General features: G+C 42.1%; 1 protein-coding gene across 3 annotated transcripts in view; it reads right to left on the bottom strand.

Moving 5' to 3' along the window:
• The window catches only part of LOC114049898 (sushi domain-containing protein 4-like), a 228872-nt gene extending 223641 nt beyond the window's left edge, over positions 1–5231 (bottom strand). For all 3 annotated transcript variants that reach the window (XM_027871347.1, XM_027871348.1, XM_027871349.1), the window contains exons 1-2: positions 5157–5231; positions 4073–4273 (exon numbers count right to left, since the gene is read on the bottom strand). In XM_027871347.1, coding sequence (XP_027727148.1) covers positions 4073–4238 — 166 coding nt within the window. In that variant the 5' untranslated portion in view covers positions 4239–4273; positions 5157–5231. The remainder of the gene's footprint in view (positions 1–4072; positions 4274–5156) is intronic.
• Positions 5232–15040: the final 9809 nt, after the last annotated feature.

The following is a 15040-nucleotide window of genomic DNA, read 5'->3' as shown; positions in this document are numbered from 1 at the left end:
TAGATACTTTCTTTTATTGCCTGCCTCCATGGGAAGATAGGGATCAAACATATTCTTTACAGATTTCAAAGATGTCTAACATCAGAGCTAATATAACACTCTCTCGATAGTACCTTAAAAACTCTGAAGGGGACTGGGTTTGAATTCGGGCTCTGCTATTTATTATCTTAGAGGCAAGTTATTAAACTTCCGAGCCTAGTTTCCTCATCTGTGAAATAAACAGACTGGGCTAGATGACCTTCAAGGTCCCTACCAGCTCAGAATCATGGACTTTTGAGAGTTGGAAGGACCTTCAGTAATAGATCCAAGGAATGGTCAAAAAATAGACCCAACAATTCCATCAAGACCTCTGTTTGAAGACCTCCAAGGAAGAGGAGCTACCACTTCTCCAAATATTCCATACTACTAGTGGACAGCTCTAATAGTTAGGAAGTTTTTCCTGACACCAATCCTCAATTGGCTTCTTTGTTACCATTGCTCCTGGTTCTGCCTTCTGGGGCCAAAGAGAAGAAGTCTAATCCCTCTTCCATATGACAGTACTTCCAACACCTGAAGCTAGCTATCATGCTCCCCACCCCACAATGAAACTTCTCTTTTCCAGGATAATCATGCCCAGGGACTTCAACCCAATCTTCATATGATGGGGTCTCAAGTTCCTGCAACTTCTGGTTGCCTTTCTCTACATGCTCTCCAGTTTATCAAGGTCCTTCTTAAACTGCAGTGCCCAGAACTGAATGCAATACTCCAGATGAAGTCTCATGACAGCAAACAAGAAGATTATCACTTCCAATGTTCCAAGAATATTCCTTATTCTTGGAAGTCATTGCCTTTTTAATACAGCCCAGAATTGAATTCGCTCCAAATTCTATGAAACCAATCAAATGGATGCTCTGGCAATGATACTATATGGGCCCTCTGTCTTTGAGGGCTGCTAGGTGGTACAGTGGATAAGAGTACTGGCCTTATAATTAAGAAGACTCATCTTCATGAGTTCAAATCCATTCTCAGACACTTACTAGCTTTACGACCCTTCACAAGTTACTTAACCTTGTTTGCCTCAGTTTCTTCAACTGTAAAATGAGCTGAAGAAGAAAATGGCAAACCACTCCAGTATCTTTGCCAAGAAAACCCTGAATGGGGTCATGAAGAGTCAGACCTGAATAAATAACAATTTCTGCCTTTGAATCCTAAAGGCTCTCTTTTCTTAAACTTCTCACTTTATGAAGAACATGATCTGAGGACAACTGAAAGACAATTGGCTGAATCCTTATTAACACATATCTATGTTAATTATAACTCATATTTATGTGGTGCTTTAAAGTGAACACAGAACTTTTCTTACAACAAGCTTATGAGATAGATACTGCCTTCTTTCACCTCAGAGAGGTTAAGGGTGGGACCTGAGCATGATCACACAACTAGTAAATTGGAAGTCATTGCCTTTTTAATACAGCCCAGAATTGAATTCGCTCCAAATTCTATGAAACCAATCAAATGGATGTTCTGGCAATGATACTCTATGTCAGAGACAATATCATAAAGACTTAATGTTTGAGAGGACTTACAGGTCATCTTGTCCTCAATTCACAGAGAGCGAAACTGAGTGCCAAAAAGACTTACCCAGAATCCCAAGTTTAGATTTGAACTCAAATCTCCTGATCCCAAGTCCAGCACTCCACAGTCTACTATGAAACAGAAATGGACTAGCGAGAAAGCAGAGTATGTTTCATTTGGGAGAAGGGAATGGAAGAAGTGAGGCTGGGGAAGAAAGGGAAAAAAGAAGATAAACTGATTTAAAAAAAAAAAGTGAAATGTCCTCTGCCATTCAAAGCCCAGCTCAAACCAACTGCTTTTTACTCACAAAACATTATTAGATACTTGGGCTACAAAGAAGTGCCTTGATCCAAAAGGAATTTGAATTGTATCGTCTATGACCATGCCCTATCCTGATGATCTGCTGTTGTGAAATTTTGACTTTGCTCAACATAAGCAGGAGGTCTATCCTCACCCAAAGCATTTTTATGGAAACAAAATCACGCATACAAACACTCAAAAATGTTTTCCTTACAAAGTTTCTCCACCAAGGACGAAGGAAGGTTGACATTGATACTGATTGACAAGGAAAGAGCAGGACTTGGAAAGCAACATAACTTATATGGTAGTCAAATATAACCAGATACGCATATTCATAGCAAGTTTCTTTAAACTCACAGGGGTCATCTGTAGTCATCCTGATCTATATCTAGACACTGGACCCAGATGGCTCCAGAAGAAAGAGTGAGGCTTTGCACAGCCCGTCCTCACTCAAATCCCACATCACTCCCCTGATGTCACAGTCCTCTTGGAGAGAGAAGGACAAACAACAACCACAACAACTTTACACTCACAACTCAGGATCTCAAATGCAATGTCTGAACTTTCAATTTGTCTGTGATAATAACTTCATTTTTTATTTTCCTCCTCTCCCTCCCCCAACTTTTTTCTTCCTTTAAGGAAGATAGAATGGGGAGAGTTTCATTGACACCAATTTTTCTGTTCTCAACATTGAACTCTCCTGAGGTTATATGGTTGGAAAGAATTTTTTTAGAGATTTGCTTACTGCAATCAAGACTCTTCCAAACCAGCAGCAATTTACTAATGTCAACAGTATTTAAGCTAAAGAAACACATCCCTTTTCATCACTTTAATTTTCCATATCAAAAAGCCTGTAGAATAAATGTGGGATGGACAGCAATGATGGACCAAGTAACAACCTTGGAGGTTTCTAAAACTCTGACAAGGACTTTGTTCTGTCTTCTACTAATGCAACCAAAAGATGTTCCCTCTTCAAGAACCAAATATATCTTAGATTAGAAACATATGAAACTGAGGCTATTAATATAATTTCCACTAATTTCTACCTCACAGAAGGGCCCTTGATTTGTTATGCTTTCTTTCATTGCAAATCTTCTGAGTTTATTTTGTTGGAAAGTATTTTTTCAACATTTGCTTATTGCAATCAAGACTTTTCCCAACCAACAGTAATTTACTAATGTTAACAGCACATAAGCTAAAGAAACACATCCCCCCCACTCCCCTCTTCCTTAACTTTTCCATATCAAAAAGCCTGTAGAGTGAATGTGAGATGAATTGCTATGATGAACAAGGTAAGACCCTCAGCGTTCTAAAACTGTAAAAAGGACTTTTTTCTGTCTTCTACTAATGCAACCAAAAGACATTCCCTCTTCAAGAACCAAATATGCCTTAGATTAGAAACATATGAAACTGAGGTTATTAATATAATTTCTACTAATTTCTACCTTACAGAAGGACCCTTGACGTGCTATGCTTTCTTTCACTGAAAATCAGAAATGAGAAATCCTGGCAAAGCAGTTTATTAGACACATCTCTACACAAACAGCCCTTTCAAACCTGAAGAAACATAAAGCAAAAGACTAACTTTCCTTCCAAGACGATTTTTAGGCAATTATGTCACACGTTTTGAGCCTAATTTCCAATTTGCCCCCTCTGGGTAGCCATAACAGCACATGCCTAAATCTTCAGTGATGAAATATTGGAGCCCTCTCAGTTGAAGACTGCCACTGGTAACCGAAATCCACAATCATTCATACTAAGCTACCCAGCACTTTCCTCTCTCTCCCAACCCCCAAGGATAGTGAACTAGTAATGGATGCCTGTTGAAGTGATTAGGATATTGAGGGAAGTGTTTTGGGAGGGGAGGTTTCAGTTTGATTCTCCAGAAAAGCTGGGGTGTTGCTGTCGGAAAGCTCCTGTCTCAATGTGGGTGTATTTGTGTCGGGCAATAAGTAAAAGGATAGGCATTTTTCAGTAAGCTGGAACGTGCGTTTGAAGGAGGGTGGTCTCTGGCTTTATGCTGGGGGCTTTCTTTTCTAAGCATATGAATGTAGATGGGGTATAAAGGAAAGAGAGGGCACAAGAGGAGGAGAAGGGTCTCTTAGTACCCCCTTGAGATTGAAAGTGAGGGTGGGGAGGCCCCATCTACCCTGCCAGAGACTCTCCTTCTAGTGCTGTCCCGTCTCCCTTCACATTGTCACACGAGGAAGTCACTCACCACCCGTGAGCTGTGCAGGGCCAAAGCACAGCGCTAGCTGAAACCACAAAACCACTGCGAAGAGTCTCGGGGGGAACTGATGCTGGGGCTGCTGCTGCTGCTGCTGCTGCTGCTGCTGCTGCTCTAGAAATGCATCTCCACTGCTCGGGTTCATTCCATGATACATCTTTTATCCACAGAGGGCATCCGGCTTGCAAGAGTCTGTAACAAGAGGCGGAATACAAAAATACCCCGAGCTCGTTCAGGGCACTCTCCTCTCCAGCTCCCGCTAAGCCGGAGCGCCCCCTTTCCATGTTCAGCACCCTGGGCCCTCCCCCTCCCCACTTCATCCTATCTCACCCCCTCTTTCCATTGTGCAATAACGACACTCACTGAGGTCCGGAGAGTGCCAATCTCTGGGATGCTCTTCTAGTGAAAGAGTAATGGAGGTGTGGGAGGGCAGGGATTTAATGCAAATCTGTGTTGCACCCGTCCCTGCAATTCAGCAGTTACGACCCTGCCAGGAAAGTATGAAGCCTCTCAGGGTCTCCTGGCTAACACGATACTTTTTTTCTTCCCCCTTTAGGCCTATACATTTCACTCTTAAGAATATCCCAGTGTGGCACTGGATTCCTGCAGCTAGTTCTCAGTTTATTTCCCTCCCAGGGATCAGAAGGTGTCCTACTGCACAGTCTTCTGGAGATATCCCCCGCGCTGTCACATTCAGCGGGGGCGGGGGGGGGGTGAATACCAAAACATTCTTTCCCTCCTCACGCCCCTTCTCCCGGATGGGGATGCCCTTTTCTGCCTGGAAATGTTACCTGTGGGTTTCATGCACGCAGCTCTCCTTCCCCCCTACTCCTGCACTTCCTCCTCCTCCTCCTCCTCTTCCTTCTCCCCCCCAAGCTTAACCCGCATCTGTGCACGACCTCTGCTGCTGCGGGAGCGAGACGAAAGCCGCAGCCGCAGCAGCAGCAGCAGCAGCAGCAGCAGCTCCAACCTTCCCACCGCCCGCCCCTTCTTTTCCCTCCCCGCTTCCCCCAAGCCCGCACAAGAGGGAATGACAAACACAGCGCGCACCCGAGGCGCTCGCGCTCCCCCATACCTGTGTCCGCGAGCGCGCGGCGGCAGCACAAACAGAGGAAGATGAACCCGGTCTGGGGCAGAGGGGCGGGGGAGTTGGAACCGGAGGAGGACGGACACGCGCCGTCCTCCTGCCCCCTCTTCCCCTCCCCTCCTCGGGCGCGTGCACACGTACCCACAGACGGAACTGGAGCTGGAGCTGGAGCTGGAGCTGGAGCTGGAGCTGCAGCGGGGGCGGGAGGGTCGCAGCCCGGGACCAATGAGAAGGCTGCGCGCCTGCACCTGTCCTGTGCACTATCCGCTTTTCCGCCGCTCCCACACACGTGTGCTGCCTCCACTCCCCCCACCCATCCTCTCCCTCTTCCCCGCCCCTGGCTGCGCGCGTGCTTAAGTGCCAGCCGCGGGTGCAGCCGCCGCTGCCACTACCTAGCGTACTCTGGTGCCCCCAGTGCACAGCTCTGGAGGGAGGGAGATTTCTTGCGCTGCTCCAAACCGCGGTGGTTGGCTTTGCACATCACCCTCCTACCCCGTGTCCATTCCGTGGAGCCTTGCCCTCAGCACGGTTAACTTCTTTAAATTAAAGGAGGGGAAGAAAAGAAAAATATACCTAAGTCTTTCTTCCTCTCTCTCTCCCTGTCATTCCCCTAGCCTTTAGCAAACGACCAGAAGGTAAATGCACCACTAGGGTGGGAGTGGAGGGCAAGGAAAGGGGAGAGCGGCAGGGGTGGCTCAGCACCCTGATGGATGGAGCCTATCCTGGCAAGGGAGCCAGGAGTGCTCTCGACGCTGCTTTCTCTTAGCGTAGTGCCGACTTCGCCTTTCCAGCAGGCAACTACTTTGGACGAGAGAAGGGGAGAGAAAGTAGTGAGGTGCTCTGGGCCACCGGCTGAAGGTCCACCAGGCATTGCAGCTATGGTTGGCAGGAAGGGCTCAACAGGGGCCGGTTCTCTTTCCAAAGTGTGGTGAAGATTAGGTAAATTTGCTGGACTGTGTACCTAGCACGGCAGGGAAGGGCTGGCTTCCTCTGCTAGTTCTGGATGTCACAGACTTCATGCGCTTTCTTCCCGCACTCAACACCAAGCCAGCTGGAGACTGTAGCTTCAATCAGTGCCAATTTTGTCACCCTAGCTCATTTCACTCACACTACCTTCCCTGTGGATGTAGCACCTTCCAGTGGATATTGAGCGCCCTTACTCTAAAGACTATCACTCTGAACTACCTTCTTGTTTTTCAGGAGGGTCAGTGAAAAAGAGAGTGAGGATGTGCAGTAGTAGAAGGAATGCTTGACATAGAATCAGATCTGGGTTCAAATTTTGCCTCATGTATTTACAAGCTGTTGTGACGCTGAGCAAGTCATTTAATTCTCTGAGCCCCAGTTTCCTCATCTGTAAAATGAGGAGTTTGGATTCACTGGCCTTTCAATGCCTTCCAACACTGTCTACGATCCTAGAAATCTGAGGGGTTTTTTTTTTTCCACCCTCTGGCCTCAACCGGGAAATAGTAAAATGTAATTTGGAGCGAGCTGTAATCTTTTTTGCTGGATAAAGTGCAAGAATTGAGGCGATCATTTCAACAAATATTTATTTAACCTTTGCTCTGTCCAAAGCAGTGTGCTAAAAGCTAGGAATACAAAGCTTGCCCCAGGGCAATAGGAGTGAGGTGGAAGATTTAGATTACCTGACCTTTTTATCTGTAGAAAATTGTTGAATAAATGAAACCTACTGTCAATGTAACCAAATGATTCCTTTGCTTCTATGGAATATTCTAAAGTTTCTTGATATTTACAAAATTACAATTTTCCTACTTTAAATATTATTTGTCAATCAGTCTGGTTATGAGCTAAGAATAATTTTCAAAACTCTTTCAAAATATTCTACCTTTTAAGAAATTCTATAATGAATAATATAGCCATTCTACCAGATTTTTTTCATCACAAAGTAGAATTAATACCTTTGAATAAAAGAAGAAAATGATGGCTCCCAAAGAACAAATACAACTTCACTATTTCAGAATCTCCTTGGCCATAGTTAGCTTTTGCATGCATGTAAAAATAAATGTAAGAACATTTAGTAAGGGTTTATTATGTGCCAAGCAACTGGGCTCAGCCCTAGGTATACAAATAGAAAAGGCAGTCAGCCCCTGCTCTCAAAGAGCTCTTATTCTAATTGGGGGAAGCAACTCACCTAGGAATGTTCTGCAGCAAGTCAGCTGGAGGTCTGAAGAACAGAGAAGCAGAACAAACAGTAAAATCTGTGGTCCTTAAGGTGCTGTGGCAGGGCAGAGGGTAAGACTCAGTGATCCATCATCTTACTAGAAGCTTTGTCATTGGAATCCCTGTTCATCCAAGCAGTATGAACAGGGTTTCTTCCTTTTGGGAGAGGAACTAAGGGGAGGGTCAGCATCAAGGGGAAAGGGGGGCTGGGGATGTGGCATCTAGAAAGGAGGAAAGAAAGGAGCATTGGCAGGAAGGTTGGGGAGAAGAGCTCTTCATAGCACCTGCTCCTGCTGGGTCCTCTGGTTAATAAGACCTGCACATGTGATTGGTAAATTCAAATTCTCATTTGCCCCCAATTCTTTCCTCATCTTGAGGGCTGAGTGTCAGTATTTTCTTCCAGCCTCCTATTTCTTGTTCCCTAATACTTACACTTAAATTGATCTAATATCTTGGACTGTATCATTAAGAGCAACCCTCACATATCAACACAAACCCCTGAGCAGTATAGTGGATAGGGCATTAATCTTGTAGTTCTGGATTCAAATCCCACTTGTATAACCCTGATCAAGTCATTTCACTGCTCTGTGCCTCAGTTTCTTCATCTGTAAAACGAGGGAGCTTGATTCAAGTAGCTTCTAAGGTCCTTTCCAGCTCTAATTATACGCTCATTTGATCCCTAGTGATCTCTACAATGGAACACTACCGGTTCATAATCTGTAAAAGGAGAGAACATCACTGTCACTCAGTTCCTAAGAGAGAGGAGCCCAAATGGTGGAGAAAAGGCAGCAACTCACCTGAGCTCTCCCAAAACCCCTCCACACGCCTTTAAATAATGCCATAAAACAATTCCTGGAGCAGCAGAACCCACAAAAGGATGGGGTGAAATAATATTCCGGCCAAAGACTACTTAGAAGGTCGGCAAGAAAGGTCCGTCACACTCAGGTGAGAATGTAGTACATTTCAGCGAAGGCTGTACCAGCCCCAGCCAACTAGGAGCAGGCCTTGGGAGACGCTGAATCAACAGGGGCAGTAACAGGGTGGAACAACTGATCAGAAGGAGAGTGCAGGGGTCTTTCTGCTGGCACTGGGGTCAGGACTCTGTTGCTTTGCCCGTACTTAGACCTGGTTCAAAGTCTTGGGTGCCAGTCCGGGGACAAGGAGGAGCATTAGCACAGCAGAGCTTGCGGCTGCAGTGGAGCAGGAACCCTCCTCACAGTTCTGGGGCAGAAAACAGTGCTGATGGTCACTCACAGACCAGAGCACAGATCAGGACAGGAGTAAACTCCTCTCCTTAGATCATACCACCTTGGAAGAACTGAAAACTTACAGGTTCCTAGGAGTGTCTCTGAAAATAGCTGCATAAAACCCCTGAAGTTTGGAACAATGCACCCTTCACCCTGGAAACAGACCCCCACTTTAAAAAAGAGTTAAAAATCAAGAAACGGACTGGAAAAATGAGCAAACAATAGAAAGAAATTCTGATCACAGAGAGTTACTACGGTGACAAATGAAGATCAAAACACACCCTCAGAAGAAGATAACACAGTCAAACTCCAAAATCCAAAGCCTCCAAAAATTTTGAATTGGTCTCAGGCCATGGAAGAACTCAGAAAGGATTTTGAAAATCAAGTAAGAGAGGTAGAGGAAAAATTGGGAGGAGAAATGAGAGTGATGCAAGAAAATAATGAAAAATGAGAAAATATCTTGGTAAAGGAGATACAAAAATATACTGAAGAAAATAACACCTTAAAAATAGAATAGGCCAAATGGTGAAAGAGGTACAAAAAGCCAATGAGGAGAAGAATTCCCTGAAAAGCCGAATTGGCCAAATGGAAAAAGAGGTACAAAAGCTCACTGAAGAGAGTAATTCCTTAAAAATTAGACTTGAGCAAATGGAGGCTAATGACTAATGAAAAATCAAGAAACGATGAAACAAAATCAAAGGAATGAAAAAATAGAAATAACTCATTGGAAAAACAGCTGACATAGAAAATAAATCTAGGAGAGATAATTTTAAAATTATTGGATTACCTGAAAGCCATGACCAAAAAAAGAACCTCGACATCATCTTTCAAGAAATTATCAAGGAAAACTACCCCAATATTCTAGAACCAGAGGATTAAATAGAAATTGAAAAAATCCACCAATCACCTCCTGAAAGAGATCCCAAAATGAAAACTCCCAGGAATATTATAGCAAGTATTACATCCAAGAATCACCTACCCAGCAAAACTGAGTATAATCCTTCAAGGGAAAAAATAAGTATTTAATGAAATAAAGAACTTTCAAGCACTCTTGGCAAAAAGACCAGAGCTGAATAGAAAATTTTATTTTCAAATACAAGACTCAAGAGAAGCATAAAAAGTAAACAGGAATGGGAAACTATGAGGGGCTTAATAAGGTTAAACTGTTCACATTCCTACTTGGGAAAATGATACTTGTAACTCATAAAAACTTTCTCATTATTAGGGTAGTTAGGAGTATGTACAGATAAAGGGCACAGATGTGAGTTGAATATGAAGGGATGATATCTAAAAAAAAATTAAGAAGTGATAAAGAGGAATGTACAGGGAGGAAGGGAAGGATAGAATGGGCTAAATTATCTCACATAAAAGAGGCAAGAAAAAGTGTTTACAGTGAAGGTTGGGGGGAGTGAATGAACCTTACTCTCATCAGAACTGGTTCAAAGAAGGAATAACACACATTCATTTGGGTATAGAAATCTATTTTACCCTCCAGGAAAGCAGGTAGGGAAGGGGATAAGAGAAGGAAAAGGGGGAGGGTGATAGAAGGGAGGGCATAGGGAGAGGCAGTAGGCAGAAGCAAAACATTTTTGAGGAGGGACAGGGTGAAAGGAGAGAGAAAATAGAACAAAGGAGAGGGGATAGGATGGAGGGAAATACATTTAGCAATTGAAACTGTGAAAAAAAATTGAAGCAAGTTTCTCTGATTAAGGCCCCATTTCTCAAATGAGAACTGAGTCAGATTCATAAAAATAAGAGCCATTCCCCACTTGACAAAGGACCAACAGATATGAACAGTTTTTCAGATGAAATAAGCTATCTATAGCCATATGAAAAAAAAAGCTCTAAATCACTGTTGATTGGAGAAATGCAAAAAAATTAAAGCAATTTTGAGGGACTACCTCATACCTATTAGACTGCCTAAAAGGACAAAAAAGAAAATGACCTGTGTTGGAGCAATGTAGGAAAAATGAGACATTAATGCATTGTTGGTGGAGTTGTGAACTGATTCACCCATTCTTTAGAGCAATTTTGAACTATGCCCAAAGGGCTATAAAATCATGCATACCCTTTGACCTAGTAATACCACTGCTAAGTCTGTATCCAAAAAGAGATAAAAAAAAATAAAAAGGAAAAAGACCTGCATGTACAGAAATATTTATAGCAGCTCTTTTCTGGTGGCAAAGAATTGGAAATTGAGAGTATGCCCATCATTTGGGGAATGGCTGAACAAATTGTACTATATGATTGTGATGGAATACTAATGTGCTATAAGAAATGATGAGCAGAATGCTCTAAGAAAAACCTGGAAAGACTTACATGAGCTGTTGCAAAGTGAAATGTATTGTGTACAAAGTAACAACAATGTTGTAAGATGATTAGCTGTGAATGACTTGAGTATTCTCAACCATACAGTGATCCAGGACAACTTTGAAGGACTTCTGAGGCAAAACGTTATCTATCCCCAGAAAATAACTAGTGTCTGAATATAGGGGTGTCTGAATATAGATTGAAGCATATTTTTTTTAAACTTTCTTCATTTTTCTTGAGGTTTTTTTTTGGTCTGTGTTTTCTTTCACAACATGACTAATATGGAAATATGTTTTGCATGACTACACATGTCATTGGTCCTCTTTGAAAACAAAGGACAAATAACAATAACAACAATCTTCCCAAATTCTCCATTTCATTTTATGGCATCACCATTCTCTCAGTTACCCAGGTTGGAAAACTCTGGAGTAATTTTATTTTTAAAAATAAGTTTTATTAATGGATTTTGTTTTGCATCATAATCATTTCCATATAGTCCATTTGTCTTCACTGCCTCCCGACCAAAAGAACTCTCATGATAGAGCGAAAGTAACACAGTACTGACAGCATATACAACATTCTGCATCCCCAGCATCTCACCCGGAGATTTTGTCTCCCTCACCCCCCACATTTGGTCATTCGTGAAGTACGATCATGCTTATCTCCATAACATCTTGCTCCTGTTCACTCCTCTGTACTCACTTTGCTAAAACTGAAATTTACAGTTTTATGGTTATGGTAATATTCTGGTCTCCTTTAATTCCAATTTCTCATCTCCAACTTCGAATTGCTTGCCTGCTCAATGATGGAGGATGGGGAGGGAGGAATGGAGAGAATTTAAACTCAAAGTTTTTAAAATGAATGTTAAAAATTGTTTTTTATATGTAATTGGGGAAAAATAAAATACTTAATAATATCTTAAAAATAAAAGCCAAAATAAAGCGTTTCATTAAGAAGTGAATTCATTTGGTCTCTGGCTTACTCAGTTGTGCATTTCAATTGAATGAACGTTTCTTAAATGTCTATTATGTTCAAGGCACTGTGCTGTCTACTGGGGATTACAAAATTGATAGATGACACAATCCTTGCCCTTATAGAAGCTTGGACCTAATAGGAGAGGTAGACCAGTTAAGAAATATAAGTAAAACGGGATAAAGGTAAAGAAGAGGTCTAGATAACTTACTACAAGAAATAGGAAGGAAAGATATTGGGGCCTCAGTTGCCTCATTTGTCCAGGAGTAAAGTTGGACCTCTAAGATCTTCCAGCTCTTGAGCCTTGATCCAACTGGATTAGGGAAGGCAGTGAAGGAAGAGAAGGATTCTAGCAAACAGAGATGAGAAGGGACTAGTGTTCCAAGCATCAAGGAGAGCTTGCTTCAATAACACCTGGTGGCCAGAAACCATAAAATAAGATAAAAGAATAGCTCTCAGTCCAATTTGGCTGGAATAGAATTTGTGAAGAGAAGTAGAATGAAAGGCTGGAAAGGCAGATTGAAGCCAAATTGTGAAGGGCAATGACAGACCAAAGAGTTTGCATTATTTACTCTTTTTTATATTTATATTTTTCTATTTAAATTTTTTTCTTTAGTAAATTTATTATTCATTTATTTTTTTTACTTTTTTATTGTATCTCTTGACAGTGGGGAGCCACTAAAGTTTTTTTTAATAGGGCAACATGGTCAGAATTGTGAATCAGGAAGGTGATTTTAGTAACTGTATGGTGGAAGTTGGAGATGAGAGATTGGAATTAAAGGAGACCAGAATATTACCATAACCATAAAACTGTAAATTTCAGTTTTAGCAAAGTGAGTACAGAGGAGTGAACAGGAGCAAGATGTTATGGAGATAAGCATGATCGTACTTCACAAATGACCAAATGTGGGGGGTGAGGGAGACAAAATCTCCGGGTGAGATGCTGGGGATGCAGAATGTTGTATATGCTGTCAGTACTGTGTTACTTTCGCTCTATCATGAGAGTTCTTTTGGTCGGGAGGCAGTGAAGACAAATGGACTATATGGAAATGATTATGATGCAAAACAAAATCCATTAATAAAACTTATTTTTAAAAATAAAATTACTCCAGAGTTTTCCAACCTGGGTAACTGAGAGAATGGTGATGCCATAAAATGAAATGGAGAATTTGGGAAGATTGTTGTTGTTGTTATTTGTCCTTTGTTTTCAAAGAGGACCAATGACATCATAGATTATGTCTTCACTTGCTCATGAATTGGATTTAAGTGAGGCAGAGTTGCACAAAGTTGTCTAGGTTTTGGAAGGAAGATGATTAATGCAAGAAAAAAAGGTGCAGTGATGAATTAACCCACTATGTATTTACTGAGCCCTTCACTGTGGCCTGGCTACTGTAGGGCTTACAAGACAAATATGAGTCATGGCCATCCTTGCCCTGGAGGAGCCTCCATTTTCACTGATGAGACAGCACTAACATCAGTTAGAGGAATTTCAGTCTATTCTCATACCATATCCTTAAATGGCCACACATAGTATTTTTGTTATCTGTGTCATTACATTTTAAAGATCTTAGAAGGGGAAAACATCACCACTGGAAATTTTTTTCAAAGGATCCCTATTCTTCACCTCACTTAGAACACTATAAAAGAATACAATTCAGGGTACAGTATATAGGCTTGATCACTAGATTGTATACTAGAGCATTGGGGTCCAAATGGGGGCCATGGCATTAAGGGGTGTGTGATCAACAGACTATGGGAAGATGAGTTAAAACCCACCCTTCCCCATGATTAACACTCATAGGACTTGTCTCCAGTGCCCATACCTATCTTTATCCCCCAACACTTCCTCATTTCAACCTCTCCCTCTGCTTACATAGCAAGTTCCCAGCCTTCCCTGTTCTGAGCCTAGACATTTGTTCCCCAGGGCAATTATAACTTAACTGCCACCTAGACATCCGCAGTAGTAGCTATGTAGGTGCCACTGGGCAAAAGCCTACCCAACATACCAACCCACTGCCCCTCATACCAGATCATCTTGTTGCTAGGACAAATATCCATTGGACTATGGGATCTGCCCACTATAACCAGTGAGTAAGAGCCTAGCCCCTGCTATTTAATCTTGGGAAAAACAGAGTGCGTTGAACAGGATGAACATGGAGGAGTTGCCATCTGTTCCGAAGTCTGTTTCAAAGATCTCTTTAAGGGGCAGCTAGGTGGCACAGTGGATAGAACTCCATCCTTGGAGTTGGGAAGACCTGAGTTCAAATTTGGCTTCAGACACATGACACTTAATAGCTGTATGACCCTGGACAAGTCACTTAACCCCAATTGCCTCACCAAAAAAAAGACAAAGGTCTCTTTAAATTGTCTTCTCTTAAACCCACTACTCTTCTGAACTTTCCTATTGCTGATGAATGGACCACCACCATTCCAGTGAGATACATTCAAATGTTGGTGTTGTCTTCAACTCTTCACTCTCTCTTACCTCACATACCTAATCAACCACCAAAAGTCATTTCTCCCTCTCTACTATCGCCTATATCTATCGCCCTCTCTACTCCCATAGCCAGTACCCTAACTAACGCCCTCATCACCTCTCACGTGAGCTATTATAATAGCTTCCTAATTGGTCTCCCTTCACCTCATTCTCAACCCTACTCTCTAGACTTCTTCCTTCTCAACAGCTACCTTGCCCATATGTGGGTACCTTTCCCCTCTGCCAGGTTGTCTTTGCAGCTCCCTTTATGTACTGTCTTCCCCCAATAGAACATAAGCTCCTTGGGGGTAAGGATTCTTTGTTTGTTTATATAACCAGACCTTAGCACGGTGCCTGGTACATTAAAAACTTAATGAATACTCTTATCTATCTATCTATCTCCAATCCAGTCTCCATAAAGCTGGCAAAGTTATTTTCCTTAAATAGAGGTCTGAACCATGTCACTTCCCTACTTAGTAACCCACACTGAATCCCTGTTGATTGTAATTTCAGTTATTATTTCATTATTATCTCATCCTTTTCTAATTCCTATTTCAGTGTAAGTTTTATGATCTAAGTTATTATTAATATAGTAGTACCTGTCTATGGGATAGGGGAGGATTCAGTTCTCGTCCATCCTGAATGATAAAATGTTAATATGTTAACAAGGTATGGTAACATTCCTTTAG

Source organism: Vombatus ursinus, unplaced genomic scaffold (genome assembly GCF_900497805.2).
Source record: "Vombatus ursinus unplaced genomic scaffold, bare-nosed wombat genome assembly UNPS02014798.1, whole genome shotgun sequence".
Taxonomy (NCBI): Eukaryota; Metazoa; Chordata; class Mammalia; order Diprotodontia; family Vombatidae; genus Vombatus; species Vombatus ursinus.
This window is presented reverse-complemented; position numbering and strand designations above follow the sequence as displayed.